The sequence below is a fragment of the Podarcis filfolensis genome (assembly GCF_964270895.1).
Source record: "Podarcis filfolensis genome assembly, chromosome: 10".
NCBI classification, from domain to species: domain Eukaryota; kingdom Metazoa; phylum Chordata; class Lepidosauria; order Squamata; family Lacertidae; genus Podarcis; species Podarcis filfolensis.
The window spans coordinates 26,755,277-26,776,221 of record NC_139612.1 but is presented as its reverse complement, the minus strand read 5'-3'; the positions used below and the strand labels follow the sequence as shown (position 1 = coordinate 26,776,221).

The 20,945-nt window shown below is 43.0% G+C and overlaps 1 protein-coding gene across 4 annotated transcripts in view; it reads left to right on the top strand.

The window, feature by feature from the left end:
• The first annotated feature begins 3,001 nt into the window (after positions 1–3,001).
• The window catches only part of ADAMTS20 (ADAM metallopeptidase with thrombospondin type 1 motif 20), a 94,028-nt gene continuing 76,084 nt past the window's right edge, over positions 3,002–20,945 (top strand). For 2 of the 4 annotated variants that reach the window (XM_083574297.1, XM_083574296.1), the window contains exons 1-2: positions 3,002–7,021; positions 8,374–8,720. In XM_083574297.1, coding sequence (XP_083430423.1) covers positions 6,931–7,021; positions 8,374–8,720 — 438 coding nt within the window. In that variant the 5' untranslated portion in view covers positions 3,002–6,930. Of the gene's footprint in view, positions 7,022–8,373; positions 8,721–13,948; positions 14,054–20,945 lie in introns of those variants that run through there. The other 2 variants (XM_083574299.1, XM_083574298.1) reach the window with 2 other exon arrangements.

Sequence of the window (20,945 nt, the reverse complement as noted above, 5' to 3'; positions counted from 1 at the left end):
TGAATTTCTCCCCCCTCCCCTAGATTGACATGAAATGTCACTTTTATTTTCTTTTGTCTGATATGCATGAGATGTATGAGATTCTATTTTGAGATGAAAGGCATAGCATAGCATTACCATATTTCTGATAGTATCTTTTTTTCTGTGGTTGGAATATCCCTGCAACCCACCACTGAACGACACAAAGGCAGATTGTTCCATACGGTCAACAATGCATCCTATGTGCTTCAGCTGAAAATTCCAGAAGTACAGTGAGTGTTGTTGGAGAAACTGTCAACTTTTTCATCACAGCATTGGGTCCAGAATTAAGAGCGTCCAGTTCTACAGCTCCGTGGAAACTGTATAAAATGTATGCACATGGAAATGCTTCCACAATGGTAGCATGCTACACTCGTGTGACTTATAAAGAGAGTGCACAGAATTCATGTCGGCAGCATGCCAGACTCAAGAGAAAGTTAACTTTCTGACTTCCTTAAGCCACATTCACAGGGAGGATTTGAAGAGTCAGAGATGTACCAAAAGAACATGGAATTCCTGAAGAAACACACATAACCCAATTTGTTCAGAATAAAGCTAAGGGCCACAGAGTGAGAACCAGTTTCAGATGCATGCCATAGAGACAACTGTATGGGCCTTTTCCCACCTCACTTAGCTTGGTGTCACATCATCCTAGGATAAGCCAAGAGTCTGTGAGTTTTGGGTGATGATGGAAGCTGGAGAAACAGACATGTCTGCCCCATGTAAGACCAGCAACTGTTTTGGGGGGCTCTCCTGGAACCCTAATGGGTAAGCAAGATCCATTGGGGTGCTAATGCCTTGAGCCCCTCTATCCTGTGATCAGGTGGCATATCCACATATATAAAAACATATATAATAAACATATCAGTCTCCACTGACCTTCATTGCAAGGAATCTGAATCCTGGATAAGTGTTGGAATCCCTGGGGTCTCTTGAGACTGGGGTGCACAGAACAACTGAATTGGCAGGGACATAGTTGATCACCGAGCTCTTTTTTGAGGCAGGACATTCTATACACTGAGTAAACTTTGCGTAACCTTTAAACAAAGGACTCAAGAGGCAACTTGTTTTACTGGAGAACTTTATGTCGAATCTGTGGTTTAGCCAGTTTTGTTGTGCTTATTGCAACTCTCTGATTTTATGATGTCAATAAAATAAAATAAAAAAATCATGGCCTATAGATTCGGGCGGGGGGGGGGGGAATTGTGGAAAGCGAGATTATATAATATTAGTATTATGAAACCACTGTGGAACTATCATGGCTGTTCCTAGAACATCATGAAGAAAATGGGATCCGTCATTAGAAAAAAACCTTTATGAGCCAGATTGAACTCTGTAGGAATACTGCTGATGTGAGTAGAGTTATACTAGGATGATTTTGATCTATTCCTTGTGAGAGCTATTTCTCATTCACCAAGATAACAGCTGCAGAATGCTCATGACAACTGTAATCTTTTTCTTCTTCTTTTTTTTTTAAGGATTAGAAGTAAAAGACTCTCCAGGACAGAATGACAGTCCAAACTTTCTAGCTCCGTAGTAATGGAGTAAGCAGTATTTTTTCATGATTGTGTTTTGTGTGAAGCAAGTCTCAATTCTCGTGCAAATTCTTTGCTTTCCACACATGCACACTTAGATATATATGGATTCTGCACTGACCTGTATTTCAATCCCCTCCCCTGTGTAGCTGAAAATTCCCGCCGGCTGACATAACAGCTGTACAGTGCTGAAGGAGATCCAAAAAAGGCTGAAGTGCCATTCTCTGGTTGCTGTTTCCAGCCTGACAGCATAAACGAAGTAACCATTTGCCAGCTTCTGATTCTCTGCTCTTGGTATCTGCTTACAGTACATGACGATTGCAGGGCATTGCACATCTCACACTGAAGCAGGATATCTGAGTATTGAGAAAACCTTATGTAAGATGTTAAGATGTTGTTACACTGCTGCAGGTACTATTGCAGGTATTAGTATATAATGTGCACTCGAAATACTAAGAATCTACATTTCATGGAGTAAATACTTCTTTCATACTTTTCTGTATTTATTTTTTTAATGAGGAACATGCACCTGTTCGTTAAACCAATTTCTTTTTGTGCCATTTGTGAACCTAAAAAGGGACAGTGCATTTGAATAGTCCTAATATCACTACAGTGGTACCTCGGGTTAAGTACTTAATTTGTTCCAGAGGTCCATGCTTAACCTGAAACTGTTCTTAACCTGAAGCACCACTTTAGCTAATGGGGCCTCCTGCTGCTGCCATGCCGCCAGAGCACGATTTCTGTTCTCATCCTGAAGCAAAGTTCTTAACCTGAAGCACTATTTCTGGGTTAGCGGAGTCTGTAACCTGAAGCGTATGTAACCTGAAACATATCACTGTATAACAAACTGCCTATATTTGTTTTTTAAAATTTTAATAAAAGAAGGCTGGCTTAAAAGGTTAACATCCCCAATAAATTAAAAGGGTGATAAAAAAAAAATAGAATGTTAAAAGATTTCTTGAGTTTTTGTAGAATGGGTTGGCAACAGTTTTGCATCTATCATACTGGAATGCCAGACTCAACACCTGTCTCTCTTTAGAATTTATAACCTGCCCCTTCATTCACATGAAATTTGAAGTCATATATTTTAAGACTTACAAAGAGTATGCATTTTTTTTAAGGTGAGGTTTATGCACACTTTTTCTTTACTTGTTTTAGAAGTGCAACCTCTACCTGAATTGCTCCTATATCCTGTATTTCCCCAGTGGTAACGCCTTCAAATTCAGTTACAGTTTGACTCAATTACCAAACATCAAGCGCTGGTTATTCTGACTGTAATTCAACTTGCAGCGTGGACAGAAGCAGGAAGCAGTTTTATTACTTCTCTGCTTGCACAGAGTGAGTTCTTCCCTACTTTCGTCTCTAATCATAGCAACACATTGTGGGATAACTATGAACCAGTGTTTTCAAAAAGGGGGATATAAATCTGGAAGAAACTATGGTGGTTTACTCCAAAAGGCCAGAGAAATGTTGACGGAGCCAAAGAAAAGTAGGTACTGCTTTTTATCAATCCAACAGTTTTCTCCTGGTAAAATGGTGAGTATGGGTAGATGTACCTACAATGTGTCAGGCTGGGAATATTTCTTTCCCCCTTCAGAGAACTTTCCCCCCAAAGCTACTAGGGCTAAAGGACTGAGTACTAGGATACAATGGTGTCTTTGTAAGATGCAGGGGAATTTTAAGTGGGAATCTCCAGGACATTCATTTCAGCATACATCACCACTGAAAAGGTCTAAAAATCACTGCAATTTTGACTGAAAGGAGAAAGTATGAATAAGCACAGATTTTGTTTTTTGATATACAGGCTTTTGAAGGAACTGGCATAGGCACATCATTCCATACATTTCTAGTAGACAATGTAAGTGGATGGATTCATTTCACTGCCGTTGGAACTATTTTCTCAAAGGCAATTCTTTGTTAGCAACAACAATATGCATGCAGATTTGAAGAAACGGAAAACGTTTCCTCACCAGAAGTTATGGTTCCAGGATGTGTAACTTGGCATATTTCTATGGATTTCATCAGACTAACTTTGTTTATAGTAACAATCAATTTCTACATAGTCAAAGCTATGAATGTTTTTGTATTTTACTTCTCGCTAGAATAATTACAGAGCAATGGATTTCTCATTCCCTCCTACAATGAACGAATGGGGAATGGATTTTGTAAAAAGAAAGAAAAAAATTATTTATTGATCTATGGAGAAAGATAGTACTGTAATAAGTCTAAATTCTCCTTCCCTTAACTGTGTTGCATATTCTCATCCCTACTGTTGAAGAATAAAGCTGGAAGACAGACTGGCACTCTTGTGGAGCAGAGCCTCCTTGGTAGCTGCACCACATCTGTAATTTCTCCTCCCTGGGAGGATCATCTAGTGGGAAAGACCTGGTATTAATCCCTAACACAAGGTGGGCAGGGAGGCCATGCGCTGGGATAGGAATGAAAAGTGAAGCTCCCTGCTCCTCAGCTGACTGGCGTGGATCCCTTGAAAGTCCAGTTTTGATCCCTATTGTGGTGCACTGGGGAGGTTTTACCCTTCCTGTTCAGTGTGCCACAATGGGGATGAACCATCATTCATCACTCATCAGATGATTCATGTAAATATGGAGGGGGGGGTTGTCTTCCCAATTGTTGTGTGTGAGGTATGGAGGTTAAAACTTCTCCATCCAGCATACCACGATGGAGATGAAAGTCAGACCATCCCTGCCCTTCAGCAGATCAACACTGTTGAACTGGGTAGGCACAGATTTCATCCTTATCCCAGTCCATGGCAAATGCTGGGAAACAGATTGAGAGACCTAGCAACCAAACTAGGCCCACAGACCAAAGGGTCCTCCATCCCTTACCTAGTCCAATAGTCTGAACCATCTGACAAAAACTTTTTTTGGAGCACTATAAGAAAAAGTGTCAATGGTTTAATGTTAAAGGTTTGAGAATATTAATCCACATTGTGTGCATAGTTACTTGCCTTAGGTTAATTCTTAATTGGTAAAAGGTGGGATATGAAAATCATGGGCAACCCAAAGATTATATTCTAACAGCTGTGCATCACTGAAGATAACACTTTCATCAAATATCATTTATTTTAGGGTATCAGTTAAAAACTGGTCCCTTCTACCTGGCAGCAATAGGTTATAGTTGAAAGCCCTCATTTCAGAACATTCTTCCATAAAACTCCACTGAACAAGCATCACTAATTTGCAATATATGATAGCCATCTTCAAATATTGAAAGGGCTGAAACATGGAAGATGGAGCAAGCTGTTTTCTCCTGCTCTGGAGGGTAGGACTCAGTCCAATGGATTCAAGATACAAGAAAGGAGATGCCGACCAAACACCAGGAAGAACTTTCTGACAGTGACAGCTGTTCAAGAGTGGAATGGACTCCTGTGGGAGGTGGTGGACTCCCCTTCCTAGGAGGTTTTTAAGCAGAGGTTGGATGACCATCTTCATGGATGCTTTAGTTGAGATTCCTACACTGCAGGGGGTTGGACTAGATGACTCTCAGAGTCCCCAACTCTACAATTTTACGATTATTTATTCTTAATTACAGTACTGGCAGGAAGCACTGTGTATTGTCAGCCTTAACTGACACTGCTTTTAAATGAAGAAGTTATTGCAGGTGTTTATTTCCCCCCCCCCCCAAAGGTACAGTAGTACCTCGGGTTAAGTACTTAATTCGTTTCGGAGGTCTGTTCTTAACCTGAAACTGTTCTTAACCTGAAGCACCACTTTAGCTAATGGGGCCTCCTGCTGCCGCCGCGCCACCAGAGCACGATTTCTGTTCTCATCCTGAAGCAAAGTTCTTAACCCGAGGTACTATTTCTGGGTTAATGGAGTCTGTAACCTGAAGTGAAAAGTAACCCGAGGTACCACTGTATACAAGCTTTGTTGGCATCATCACAGTGGTGATAATTTGTTGGGGGGGGGGGGAAACCTGGATTCAGTCCAAAGTATCCTATCCCATCCCAAGATAACTGACGCCATACTTCCTCTTGGAGGTGTGCAATATTTTGAGGACTATCAGTTTGAGGCATTAAAAAGAAACAAGAGCCAATTAGATAAAAGGCAGAAGATGGCACTGCATCCTCTCTGTGTGGGCTACACAACTACTTCCCACAACTCTGCCTTGCAGACTCTTGGAAGGATGGCTGTGGCTTCTGAGCCAATGCCACAGAACTTACAGATAACAGGATACCACTGAATCCAGGCCCCAGCACCTTGTTTGTTTGTTTTTTAAATAAAAAATCCAGTAGCAGACAAGCATCAACCTAGAGTGCAGCCCCCTCTCCTCCCTAAGCATCTTTGGCCAGTCCAGTGAGACTTACTGCCTTACTTTGGGGGTTTGTTCTGGCTGCCTTCTATGGGTTTAGGACTGCCATACGTCTGGACACTACTGGGATTTCAGAGGCGGAATTGACATTTGGGAGGGAACTTCCCAAAAGTGGTGCTTTGTCCTGGAGTTCAGGAAAGTCAATCAAAAATCATGTTTTTTTCCCCCGCGCCTTTCCCTTTTAAAACGCTCAACAATTTCCGTGGTTTCCTTTTTTTAAAAAAGCGTTCAACAATTTTGGGGTCTTCCTAAAAACTTTCGGGGTGCCCTGATTTTTTTCGAAATATGGCAACCCTAGAACCCAACTGGGATTCGATTTCTCGTGCTTTCTTTTCCTGAACTTTTGAGGTGGATTTTTGCAACGGGTCCCCTTTCTATTGTCCCGAGGCTCCCTATAAGCAGGAATCAAGAACCGCACGCCGACTGCCCTTCCTTACAGGGCCGGTTCCTTTCCGCGACCCGCCTCTGGCAAGCCAGCCGCGCAACCTCGAGCCTGCTCCGTGTGCGAGAGCGAGCCGAGCGCGAGCGAGTCGGTAGCGCCGCCGCCGCCGCGACTCCTCCAATCGCTGGCCAGGTCCCTGCCCCAAGGGGGCGGGCAGAGTCTTTGATGTCGGGGGTCCCGGGGTGGCCGGAGAGTCCGCGAAGCTGGCACCCTTCCCTCCTTGCGCGGCAGGAAAGAGCGAGGCGGCAGCGGCAGCAGCAGCAGCAGCAGCTCTGGAGGGAGCGAACGTGGAGGGGAGGCGGCGGCAGCAGCGGCAGCAAGAGGCAGCGGCAGCAGCAGCAGCAGGGCGCGCCGAGCCGGCAGCGTCGCCTTTCGCGAAGAAGTCCCAGGCGAGCGGGGACGCCGGGGCGGAGAGGAAGAGGCGGCGGCGGAGGAGGAGGAAGAGGAGACGCGGCGGCGGCGGGCGCAGCGCGGGCGCCGCGGGAACATGAGGGAGCCGCGCCGTCCGAGGTCGGCCCAGCCGGCGAGCGGCTGCAGTAGCTGCCGCGGCCGCCGCTGAGGCAGCAAGGAGCGGCGCCGGAGGCGTTTGAGGCAGGCGGAACCATGCGGGGTCCGGAGGGGTTGGCGCGGTTGCTGTACCTCGCCGCCCTGCTCGCCGCCAGGACGTGGGAAGCCCGCCTGCACCCCAAGCAAGGTAAAAGAGCCGGCCGGTTCCAAGAGCGCGCCCGCCCGGGCTCGGGCACCCGCGCGAAAAGCCCCGGCCGCTCGCCTCACGCCCCTCTCCGCCAGCAGCCGCTTTCTAGGAACCCGAGGCTTTGGCGCTGCGCTGGCGGAGGAGGAGGGACGGCGGCGTGAGGCGAGCGCGCGTGCGCAAGGTGCCTCGCACGTGCGGGAAGAGCGCGCGGCGCGCGCTGAGGCGAAGGCAGAGCCCGGGGTTCGCGGCTGGGGCTGGGCGCTGGTCTCTTTCAGGTGCATTCCCGCCTGGAAGGCTTTTTTCTCCCCGTCCTCGTACATGGTTACACTGTGGCAGATAGGCCAGAGCAAATAACATTTCAGGCACCCATAAGTAAGACATTTGTCCTGGGTTGTGTTTGGAGTTAGTTATTCAGTGGGCAAAGAGGAGCAGTGCCTGTTTCCGCTGGCCTTCTGTTATTCTTGCATGGACGTCGGGATTAATTTATAAGCTCCTGAGGAAATAACATTTTCTCAGTTTCATATCATAGGATGTGTTTTGGAATATGCCAGACTTTCAGTGTTAACTCAGCTAAGTTTTACTCAGGGTCAGCCCACTGAATTAGCATGATTTACTTAGGCTCGTTAATTTTTAGTATGTGTACTCTGAGCAAATTTTAATCAATTAGCACCCAATGAATGCTAGAAAGAGCCCTGAGATCTTGGACTGGTTTTATTCATCTGGTGACTTAACATCATCATTATTCAAGTTTTAAAATGGTGCGTAGGAGCGTAGCCAGAAAATAGCCTGTATTGTATTGTTAGGAAGGTCAGGTATTAGTGAAGCAAAAGCCATTGTTTTTGCCCTTTGTATATTGATGATGCATGTATTGCAACATTGTTAGTTTCTACATCTTTTTCAAACCATGACGACTGAAAGATTGAGTCAGAGAATTGGGCCGACTTAGCTTATTGCTGTCTGCACCAGGCATGGCCAAACTTGGCCCTGTTTTGGGACTACAACTCCCATCATCCCTAGCTAACAGGACCAGTGGTCAGGGATGATAGGAATTGTAGTACCAAAACAGCTGGAGGGCCAAGTTTGGCCATGCCTGGTCTACACTGACTGGCAATGGATCGCCAAAGTGCTTGACCAGGGCTTTTGCCCCAATCCTATCTGGAGTTGGTGCATGTGCAGATTATTTGCTCAACCTCTCTGCTTTCAAAAGGGCAGATCGTATTGCACTGGTTTCCACGAAGAATAGAAAGTCTAGCCTTGTCTCTTTTGGTAGGCAGCAAACTGTGATGGGGCCCATGCCTGTATCAGGAACTTGCACCATATTCAAAGTGTGTACCTTTGCTGTTTTGTTGCAGAGACTTTGGTGAAACATCTGCCGTCCTATGAAATAGTGACACCCACGCGGGTGAATGAATTTGGAGAAACTTTTCCTCATACTCACCACTTCAAAAGGAGGAAAAGGAGCATGGAGACAGGTGTGGAACCCATCCCTTTCAGGACTCACTACCGCCTCAGTGCCTATGGACAGGTTTTCCAGCTGAATCTGAGTGCTGACACCAGCTTCATCGCTCCTCACTATATTGAAGTACATGTGGGGGCCACTGAAAGGCAGCCCCCCTCAGATTTGCGCCACTGCTTCTACCGTGGGCATGTTAATGCACAGGAAATGCACACAGCAATCTTCAGCATTTGTGGTGGCTTGGTAAGTACTGTGTTTCTTTCATTCAGGTTTGTTCTGTCTGAATGGGAGAGTGGACTTGTTGGACAGCTGGCTGTTGAAGTGGAGATTTTATGGGTTGCTGACCATAAAGGAAAGAGATTCTGAAGCGCTGTTGGCTTCAAACAGAGATGATACTCTTTGGGATACATATATGGCGCTTGTATATAATATCTACATTTACCTTAATGGCATTCTGTCTGATATCATGAACTTTGTAAAATGCAACAAAACTGTGTTGCGGTTTGGGATTCTGGCAGTCTCTTTTCTCTGTCCAAAGTACAGTATGATGCTGGAATTCAGTAGAGTATACCTTTTCCAATGGCACTATATAGGGTTGCCATATGGCCTCTTTAAACAGCGTCTGGGCGGAAATTGGTTAAATATTGGAAATCGCGTAAATGTAGGAAGTGTAGATTTTGGTTAATTTCATTAAAAACAGCTTAAAAACTCGTGTTTTGTTTTGTGAGATTTTGCAAACTCAGATGGGATTATAAAGAACCGTTGCAGCATACACGGTGTGTCACTTCATTTCAAGTTTCGTCCGCCCTACTCACTAGGGAAAGCGGTCCCCACCACTAGCAAATTGCAAGGCTTTATTCACGTATTTTTTTTTACAGATTGGAAATTAAGGCTGAGAAGTGATGTATCCAAGACCATGCAACAGCCTGTGCTAGGGCTTGGAAGCAGAGCTCTCAGGTCCCATGTGCTATCTGCTATCTAAAAAGTTACTGTGTTGCCTATGGGTGTGATATTTGAGCACTTTCTACAGCCAGCTAGCCCTTCTGAGCCTAGATTCGTGTCAAAAAAGTGGATTCATCATCTGCTGCTGGAATAACTCAGGTCTTTTGAATTTCAGCCCGTGTTTCATATTTCCAGCTATGACTTAATTTATGTCCAGATCTACTTTTAGCAATGTCAACAGATTAACTAACATTTTAAGTTCTTTTTAAGGAAGTTTGTTTGAGATCTGAGCTATGGAAGACTGAAACTCTTTGGGTGCTGGAATCTTGAAAAGAATGGGGGAATCTAGCTATTGCACTTTTGTACACTTTTTGACATAAGGCTTTACTGGTACATGGATGAATGGAGCTAAATAGACTATATTCTGCAAGCCATTTAAACCTACAAAGGCATTTCCACTGTGAGTTCCAGCTGTGTTTTGCTGTGATGGTACTTAAGGCGAACAGAGGGTTATGGAAAGGTCCATTGAGCATGTGTCCATTGAGGTCCATTGAGCATATGCTATTGAGCATGTATAAATGTCCTGTGAGTCCAGTTTTTGGCCACAGAAGGGCTGCTGAGAGGGGATGGGTCAGTGGCAAGAAATCCCCATGCATGAAAAGTGATGGGGTAAATGCAAAGGGTGAATGGATTGTATCCTGTGTAATTTCTGTTGAAATGATTGGCTTTCTAGTGTTTTAACTGTTTCCTGAGAACCATTTGGCTCTTTTATTGAAAGCTATTTATATTATTTCAGGGACACGGGTGGCGCTGTGGTCCAAACCACAGAGCCTAGGGCTTGCTGATTGGAAGGTCGGCAGTTCGAATCCCCGCGACAGGTTGAGCTTCCGTTGTTCAGCCCCAGCTCCTGCCCACCTAGTAGTTCGAAAGCACATCAAGTGCAAGTAGATAAATAGGTACTGCTCTGGCGGGAAGGTAAACGGCATTTCCGTGCATTGCTCTGGTTTGCCAGAAGCAGCTTAGTCATGCTGGCCACATGACCCGGAAGCTGTCTGTGGACAAACGCCAGCTCCCTCGGCCTATAGAGCGAGATGAGTGCGCAACCCCAGAGTCGTCCGCGACTGGACCTAACGGTCAGGGGTACCTTTACCTTTACCTTTGTTTATATTATTTACAAAAAAACCCTTTATTTATTATTGGTATTAATCACATTAGGATTTCATTTTATTTACTATTATTTCCTAGGAAGTAGAATTGATGGTGCAATTGGTGCTTAATCTTTACACATGTTTCAGTAGTTGTTCTAGTATCTCTTCCGGCCCTTTGCTGAAGTGCATTTATGGCTCAAAGTGTGTTGAGATTTATGATCTAGAGTTATGCATATTTAAGATGTGAAAATTTGTGGCTTGCCGTTTTGGTTTGTTTCCTGAGTACTATTCCAGCCCCTATTTCTCAATTTCGTTTTGGCAAACCTGCATACTAAGAGATACATTATGAGCACACTGTAACTTCAAAATAGGATATTGCTGTTGTGGTTTCAGTTTGTCTTATTTGTTATAATTTAACAGTGTTGTGTCTTCTAGCTTCACTGTTGCCTATTATCAGTCAACAAAAAGAGATTTAATAGAAACATAGAATTAATAGTTGGAGGGGACTTGGAGAGTCATTTAGTCCAATCCTCTGCAGTGCAGGAATCTCAGCTAAAAAATCCATTACTCCCAGCACATTTCTGAGCACAATCCAAAGTGTTGCTGCTGACTTTTAAAGCCCCAAAGGGCTTCGGCCCTGTATACCTGAAGGAGCATCCCCATCCCCCATCATTCAGCCTGGACATTGAGATCCAGCTCCGGGGGCTTTCTGGCAGTTCCCTCATTGTGAAAAGTGAGATTACAGGGAACCAGGCAGAGGACCTTCTCGGTAGTTTTGCCCACTCTGTGGAAATAAACAACTACAGTGGTACCTCAGGTTAAGTACTTAATTCGTTCCGGAGGTCCATACTTAACCTGAAACTGTTCTTATCCTGAAGCACCACTTTAGCTAATGGGGCCTCCTGCTGCCACTGCGCTGCTGGAGCACGATTTCTGTTCTCATCGTGAAGCAAAGTTCTTAACCTGAAGCACTATTTCTGGGTTAGTGGAGTCTGTAACGTGAAGCGTATGTAACCTGAGGTACCACTGTATCTGACTTCTAGAAAACATCTGAAAGCAGCCCTGTATAGGGAATTTTTAATGTTTGATGTTTTCTGTACTTTTATAATTTGTTGTAAGCCTCCCAGAGTGGCTGGGACAAATAACATAATCATTACCATTACCATTTCATTTTGGGTGAAGAGAGAGGCAGCTCCACCTTCCTTCTGTCACCCAATAGCATTTCTCCATCTTCTTCACTCAAGGGACCTATTGCTTGCTTCTTCTTCCTCTTTCTTTGAACGTAGTCAAAGAAACCCTTTTTATTTGACAAATCTGGGTCTGCTACACAGAAAATCTGTAATTATCAACCTACTTGTAACCTCCCTTCCATGCTTCTTAATACAAAAGTTGAGAAATCAGGGTGGGAGAAATGCTAAAGGGTTGGTAATGGTCTCTACCCATGACAGATACCCCCCTCACCCTTGTTCTTCTTTCATAAGGCAGCAGAAAGCTTCTCAGCATACTTTAAAGCTGCAAGAAAAACCTAGGACACAGGTGTGGTCCTTGGCAGCCAGAACTCTAACTCTGGCTATGTGGAATCAAACTGTATCTTTATTGCCTATTCCCACCCCAGGGCCAGAGGTGATGTGATTTGTAGTCTAGCTACACATTTCCCACATTTGCTCTAAAGGCCTCTCAATCTACTGGTACCCTCCAGGCAAAGGTAGTCTTGAATTGGCTCAGCACTTAATACCTAATGTTTAGTGGAAATGGTCCAAGCTTTTGAAGGATCTTCTAACTTTGGGGCGGGGAATATGTATCTTTTCCTACCCTATCTCTCTTCCTGTGAGTTCCTCATGAGTACCCATGTTTATGCTTTTGTTACCTAATGAGTGTTCTGCATTCTGTTTTCATTCTACACCATATGAGGAAGTATTTCCAAACCAGACAAACCAGGATTGCAAGAGCGCCAAACCATAGTTTGATATTAAATCCAAACCAATCCATGTCTTCAGCATTTGTAAATCATTCAAAATATCAATAAGCAAGTTGTGTCATTATCAAGTGGCATCATTTTTTTGGAATTATGGGGATGCAGTCTTATTTTGTAGAAGGCTAGTTATATTAATATCAATAATTATATAATAAGCAGTGTGAAAATGATTCCAGATGAAAAAATCTTTCCTCGTTTTGTGCCAAACCCTGATACATTAGAGAACAGTTCCTTTCATGATTGCAATTGAAGTATGAGAAGTTCCTTTGATTGATTTGATGACAATTATGTCACACACTTTCACATATTTGTGAGGAACTGCAATGGATCATTGCTGTAAATGTCAGAGGAAGAAAAAATAGGACTTTAAAAAGCCTACAAGACATTTACAAGCTAAGATTTCAAACATATACTGAATGTGCATGCAATTTGCCTGAATATAATCAGATATATAGTTACTTGAGTAGAGTATATTATCATAATTCTGCATTTGTCCAAGCCTGTTTAAATAAACAGAGTTTATAGCAGTGGCAGGACTGAAGGTCTAGGCGCAGTGACTGCAGTCCTTCACTCAAATATATGTATTTAACACTGAAATAAATGAGATACATTCATTACTGTTCACTGTGGGTTCCAGTGTGCAATATTACACGTACTTATCTGGGAGTGAGCCCCTTTTAACAAAAAGTCATTTACTTCTGAGTAGTCATGTTTAGGGGTGTACTATTAAGAGGGCACTTCTACAAGCACTGCTTCAGATATGACAAAATTCCTCTGTGGAAAGCACATCTAATGAAAATCTATGTATAGGTTGCCAGGTGTAAACATACCATAGTATATAACATTTTCTTCATAGAATTATAGAATAGTTGGAAGGGACCCCAAGGGTCATCAAGTCCAACCCTCTGTATTGCAGGAATCTCAGCTACAGCATCCATGACAGATGGCCATCCTACATCTGCTTAAAAACCTCCAAGGAAGGAGAGACCACAACCTCCTGAAGGAGACCATTCCACTGTCAAGCAGCTTACATGGCAGTGTTTTTGCTGTGCGCGCGCACACACAAACACACTGAAGGGGTCCTAAGCATATGACAAGTACTTCTTGAATAAATGCTGTGGGCTAACTAGAAACATTTCTTAAAGATGTGATTCAGTCATGCAATGTGTGTACGTTCTGGCATGCAGATGTTAGAAGGGAATGACTGAAAAGGGAGCTAAGGGGAAAAATGGAAATATGTATCAGTGCTGTAACCAAAGGACACAGGAGTTACGTGCAATGACACATGTGTCTGATCATTTGCAGGCAGGCAGGCAGACATAATTTAGAATTCATTCTAGACGCCACAAGCTAACTACATTTTTCTAAGTTCTATATTTTTCTTTTACTTTCACTTCATTGGTCAGTTTTAGCTTCCTACAGAAATGGGCAACCAGATCTGCTGAGGATTTCAGTGGCTTCAGGTGGATCAAAATGGCCTCTTAAACATAGTCCAGAGAGGAAACAAAGAGGTAAAATATATTAATTCTTATGAAACTTAGTTGTCACCAAAGTCTGTTAAGAAATGCAGGGTGAGATATACAATTGACCACAATGCAGTCTTTCTTCAATAGGACAGTCACTATTTAAAGGGGAGGGGGGAGAGTCCTTTTCTAATGTAAAAGGCCTTGCTTCTTGGAGAATCTGGTGTTACTCTTGGCAGACACAATAAATCTGGTGAATCATCTACCTGTAATTAAACCAGTTTTATGGTCACATATTACCTCACTTTTCCATAGTTCCAGATGTTGTGGATCTAATTCTGCTATATGTGGTTAAGATATCTAAATGGTCCCAGGATATTGCTAGTTGCTTGAAAGATACAGGGCACAGACCCGTAGACACAAATCTGCATAATATCTGCATATGCCAAGTTATATCTGTTTATGCAAATGTATAATTTAAATGTTACAAAAGGCAAGCTCACTAATTTTCGATCAGGATAACCTCTATATATTCAGTTAATTCAGAGTAAGTTCATTTGCATCCCACTCTAGTTCACCTGAAATCCGTTCATCTTTTAATTCGTTTACCCAAAACTGATTTCCTCACAGGTCCTGCTCCAGATAACTCTTAATTCCATTTGACTAACACTTCTCCATCACTCCCAAATCATCTAGGAAAAGCCATCTTAAATTTATTCCCCCTAATTTATATCCTCCAAAATTCATTATCCACCCAGAAACATTTGCTTGACTCAGAAAAATACATGGGCCTTGTGCATTATGGGTCCACCCTTACTTGATCTATATAGGTCTGGGTCTCATTTGTGTCGTCATGATATACTCGGCGAACCTTAAGGAAAGGTTACTGCACGGCGAATGATCCATTTTGTTATATAGGGTCAAAATGACTATAGTGCTGCTATTACCACTGCTGCTGCTGCTGCTAAATAATTATTTGATACTCATAGTCTGCTAGATGCCTGTGGTCTGTAAGATCATGTTCTAAACATAGAAATGACACAGCCCTACTGAAAATGCCTTCAGACAATCTAGTAGGTGGAAAATGTGGTATTAGAATCAGGTGGCAAAGTATTTGTGGCATGTCCGAGTCGAAAGCTGGATATTTCTCCTGCAGGAGCTGTTATTCTGTCCAGTTTTGACAAAACAGTATGAATTGTTTCTTTATTTCTTTATTAAACAACCTTCATGAAAAGCAGTGAGCATACAATCTTCAGCATTGATGAGAGTCTGATGACTGAGTTACATTTCCAGTGTTGTGGCTTCATAATTTAAAATCTAGGAGGTGCCACTTTAGTAAAAGATGCAATATTTATTGTTTGTGAGGTCTGCTAGGAGGTTTTGTTCTTTGGTGTCTTTGTAGTTCTCCAGTACAGAAAATGTTAGGGCTCAAGATTTATGTCTAAATGGTGTTTGTGATACCATAGGTCAGGATCGCATTGTTAGTAATCATTGCAATTTTTAGTTGAGTCCATAATTTTGAATTAGAAAATTTTCCTAAGTAAATTTGCATATAGTAATTTGTATTGTAGATTTTCAGTTTTCATTGGAAAAAGTTCGGAGACCCTAGAAGGTTATTTACTTCAGCATGTTTGTTTTATTTGTACTGTATTTCGTAAACAAAGCTAACTACTTTGTAACTAACTGTATTGCATAATATTTATTTGCAATTCGTACCCATTCATTGTTACTGAGGAACTTCAAAAATGGAGAATTTACCTTGGAAAAATAAAGCATTGGGAAATTTTCTGCTACACATGACTGGCTGCAACTGAGTGTTGCTCTCCCCCCCCCCCCAAGTATTAGCAGCTATTTTATCAAATAATAAAAATAAAGGCACTGGTGGGAATTACTCCAGTGATGAACTCCATATTTGTATTAACTGAGAAAAAGAATACCTGTGACTGACTTTTTTCTGTAGATAAGGATAACACATTATGATGAAGTGGGTTTTTGCCCATGAAAGCTTATACCCCAATAAAGCTGTTAGTCTTTAAGACACCATAAAACTCTTTGCTGTTTTTGCTAGAACACAATTATTGCTCTAGAATTAAGAATTTTACAAACATTTTCACACTAATCTTTACTGCATGGTATGTTTTGCTTGAATCCTTTTGTTTATTTTGTTTCAGTTTTGAATTGGTGGGCTGTGCATCAGAATTTTATAACCACTTGATTGTAAAAACCCTCAAAGTATTAGGAATTGCTTTAAAGACTATTTGTGAAGTTGCTTTCAATTTCACAACTTTTGTTGTTGAAGCTGTTAGCCACAACAGTATTAGATAATGCACACTATAACGTAACAAACTATATATTTTCACTTTATACAGTAGAGTTAGTGTTGGAGTTATGTGAGACTTCATTAAAGTAGTAGTAGTTGTAGACAGAAAGCTGTTGTAACAAACTAGTTGATGTAAGAATTTTACATGAATATATGTGGGTAACAACTTGCTTGTCATTTAGTATTTGAGTTAGTGATTGCGCCTAACTTACATATAGAACCAATTATATAGTAATAGTTTAGGGATATACTCAGTAAATAGTGTAATTATATGTCCCTAGGTGGCACTGAACTTTGCGGTATCTGAGCGGACTCAGGAATTTCCTGTTGCTGTTTTGATATTGTTGAGGAGAGATGATACATTTCTTATGTAGCTTATTGACTGGTCTAAGCCTTCCATGACATGCATTGCAAGGCAGTAAGAATACCAGTATTACTGGGCATACTGGGAACTGGTTTAACCAGTGAAGCTCTTGGCAATAAGTTGTGAAGTGTCTGGGGATGGGGCTTCTCTATGTGACCTGGAAATATATGCATGACAAGATATGTGCAGTTTGACTGATGTGATTATATGAGTCATCAAAAAAGCAAGAAGTGGAAGAAAGACTTATCGAATAAATTTATTTATTTATTTAAGAGTTTTGTGTACCACCCTTTGGCAGTAGCCCCAGTGTGGTAAATGGTGTCAAAAGTCACCAAGATGTCAAAGAGGATCAACATTTTTATTGCCTGTTCCTCTCCCAGCACAGGGCACCAAGCAGTTTGAGTACCCCAAACCAGACTTGAAACCAGATTGAAAATCATTACCGTCCAAGCTGAAGCTGCCCCATCATCACCTTTTGGGTGTAGATGAAAGTGGCTTTGGGGAAGTGACCTCATGGGTCTATTAGGGTCCCATGCCCAGTTACATTTGGCTAAGAAGAAGAAGAAGAAGAAGAAGAAGAAGAAGGCTGATCGCAGAAGAATTGATGCTTTTGAATTATGGTGCTGGAGGAGACTCTTGAGAGTCCCATGGACTGCAAGAAGATCAAACGCATCCATTCTTAAGGAAATTAGCCCTGAGTGCTCACTGGAAGGACAGATCGTGAAGCTGAGGCTCCAATACTTTGGCCACCTCATGAGAAGAGAAGACTCCCTGGAAAAGACCCTGATGTTGGGAAAGATGGAGGGCACAAGGAGAAGGGGACGACAGAGGACGAGATGGTTGGACAGTGTTCTCGAGGCTACAAACATGAGTCTGACCAAACTGCGGGAGGCAGTGGAAGATAGGAGTGTCTGGCGTGCTCTGGTCCATGGGGTCATGAAGAGTCGGACATGACTAAATGACTAAACAACAACAACAACAACAACAACAACAACAACTAATAATAATAATAATAATAATAATAATAATAATAATAATAATAAATTAATTTATACCCTGCCCATCTGGCTGGGTTTCCCCAGCCAATCTGGGCGGCTTCCAACAGAACACTAAAATACAATAACCTATTAAACATCAAAAGCTTCCCTAAACAGGGCTGCCTTCAGATGTCTTCTAAAAGTTTGGTAGTTATTTTTCTCTTTGATATCTGGTGGGAGGGTGTTCCAGAGGGTGGGTGCCACTACCTAGAAGGCCCTCTGCCTGGTTCCCTGTAACTTGGCTTCTCGCAGCGAGGGAACTGCCAGAAGGCCCTCGGCGCTGGACCTCAGTGTCCGGGCAGAACGATGAAGGTGGAGACGTTCCTTTGGGTATACTGGACCGAGGCTGTTTAGGGCTTTAAAGGTCAGCACCAACACTTTGAATTGTGCTCGGAAGCGTACTGGGAGCTAGTGTAGGTCTTTCAAGACCGGTGTTACCGTATTTTTCCCTCTATAACACGCAGATTTTTTCTCCTAAAAAGGAAGGGGAAATGTCTGTGCGTGCTATTGAGCGAATGTGTGGTCCCTGGAGCCAAATGGCAAAAAAAATCAGGCAAAAATCAAATCGCGCGTCTCGGAGAAGGGAAACCTGAAAAGAGGAAGTGGCTGCTTTCCTGCATTCTGCCTCAGGGTCTTACTGCCCACCCTTCTCTGTTTCCTTGCTGTGTTTGCTCAAACGGAACAAAGAGCAGGGAAAGCCCCTCCCCTCCAGGCAAGCAGAGTGTCGTCTCTGTGCTCCGGTGCTGCTGAAAACATGCAGGAGGGAGAGAGAGAGAGAGAGAGAGAGAGAGAGAGAAAGAGAGCTGGCTGGCTTGGGTGGGTAGGTGAGGGAAAACTTTTGCCTTCCTTTCCTCCCTCCCGTTATACCCCTCTCCTGCATTCTTAGCCAGCTGCTTCTCTGCACACCCCTCTCGTGCTCCTTGTCCATTCTGTATTTTTCCTTCCTTCCCCACTTAAAATGTGGTTAAAAAGTATGGATCCACATGGATCCTCAGGATCTTTGCATTGGGTCACCCCAAATTCACCATCAGATCACATAGCATGTCCATGGCTACAGCCTGCCCCCCAAAAATCACACACGCACTGTTGCCTGGGGCTGCAATGGTGCAAAAATGTGGTTAAAAAGCATGGATCCACATGGATCCTCAGGATCTTTGCATTGGGTCACCCCAAATTCACCATCAGATCACATAGCATGTCCATGGCTACAGCCTGCCCCCCCCAAATCACGCACCCACTGTTGCCTGGGGCTGCAATGGTGCAAAAACGTGGTTACAAAACATGGATCCTCAGGATCTTTGCATTGGGTAACCCCAAATTCACCATCAGAGCACATAGCATGTCCATGGCTACAGCCTGCCCCCCCAAAATCACACACCCACTGTTGCCTGGGGCTGCAATGGTGCAAAAACGTGGTTACAAAGCATGGATCCACAGGGATTCTCAGGATTTTTGCATTGGGTCACCCCAAATTCACCATCAGATCACATGTCTGTGGCCACAGCATGAAGCACAAAAATGATACATCCACTGTTTCATTCAGAATGTTTTTTCCCTTGTTTTCCTCCTCTAAAAACGATGTGCGTGTTATGGTCAGGTGCGTGTTATCGAGCGAAAAATACGGTATATGTCCTTGGCGGCTGCTCCCAGTCACCAGTCTAGCTGCCGCATTCTGGATTAGTTGTAGTTTCCAGGTCACCTTCAAAGGTAGCCCCACGTAGAGCGCATTTCAGTAGTCCAAGCGAGAGATAACCAGAGCATGCACCACTCTGGTGAGACAATTTGCGGGCAGGTAGGGTCTCAGCCTGCGTACCAGATGGAGCTGATAAACAGCTGCCCTGGACACAGAATTGACCTGTACCTCCATGGACAGCTGTGAGTCCAGAATGACTCCCAGGCTGTGCACCTGGTCCTTCAGGGGCACAGTTACCCCATTCAGGACCAGGAAGTCCACCACACCCACCCGCCTCCTGTCCCCCCAAAACAGTACTTCTGTCTTGTCAGGATTCAACCTCAATCTGTTAGCCACCATCCATCCTCCAACTCCTCCAATAGACAAGAAGTTTGCCACCCCTTCCTTAGGCAAACAAGTAAAACCATCCTGAAATGTGACATTCTTCTTCCACGGAGTGTTGTTCTGCCATTTTGTATTCTCCTGCTTTAAGTCTTGTTTATTTAAGATAGCCTTCAGCAATTGTTCCTCTTTTGGTAATATTTAAAGATCTCACATTCATTCCAAAGGATCTATTCAGTTTTTTCATTCATAGAATTTTGAACTGATTATATTAACAGATAGTAAAGTTAGAAGGGTAACGGTATTATTGTATACATGAGTACACGCACAAAATTTCACACTCATTTCGCAAAAGCATAATGGTTTGGCACCAGAAAGCCCTGCACTCCTGTATATATGTGTTAATCCTATTATGTGACCTGGTTAGTAAAACTGACTTTGCTGTCCAATGCTAAATGTTTCTTAACCCAAATTTTAGGCTAGTGGCTAGGTTCAGAACATGATCCAGGGTAAAATCTATACATTGTTCTTTTTGTGCCTGACATGTTTCAGTTGATTGTCTCCATGTTTCCTTTTGTGTGTGACTTTAATATTGTTTTTGTTAAGCTTGAGCACAGGTTATTGTTTTCAGAGTCAGCACACCTTATTGCCAAACTGTAAAATGTTTTCAACACATCATTTTTCTATCTCTTTAACTTGGAGACTGAGAAGATCCTTCCAGCATGCATTCTATCATTTAGTATGCACAAATGAAAGGGCTTTTGTCCTCTTCATGCATGTACAATTCCTATTGAAGTAAAAGAGGTTTAAACTTGTAGATGGAAAGGCAGAATTTGACCTCATGGCTATGTAGTGGGCTTTAAAGCAGCCTTTGATAGAGTTGTGGTCTGTTGCTCTACAAAAGAGTATTTGACTTGATTCAACTGATGATTTATCCTGGAGTGCTAAGCTTGTTTGTTATGTGCTTTTGTTTACAGCACACTGCATTCACCGTTTTATCACATAGTGCAGTGATATTAAAATTCTATTTGAAGTGAATGCATTTAGAAACGCAGCCTCCCTGCCCCATCATGTATAATTCTTTATAAACAGCAGGGGTAAGAAACCCTTGGTCCTCTCTCAATAGGCAAATTGAGACCTTCGCTCACTTGCCATGTGGGTTCTTGCAAGGTCACCATAGCCTTTATTAATCTGATCCTGCCTTT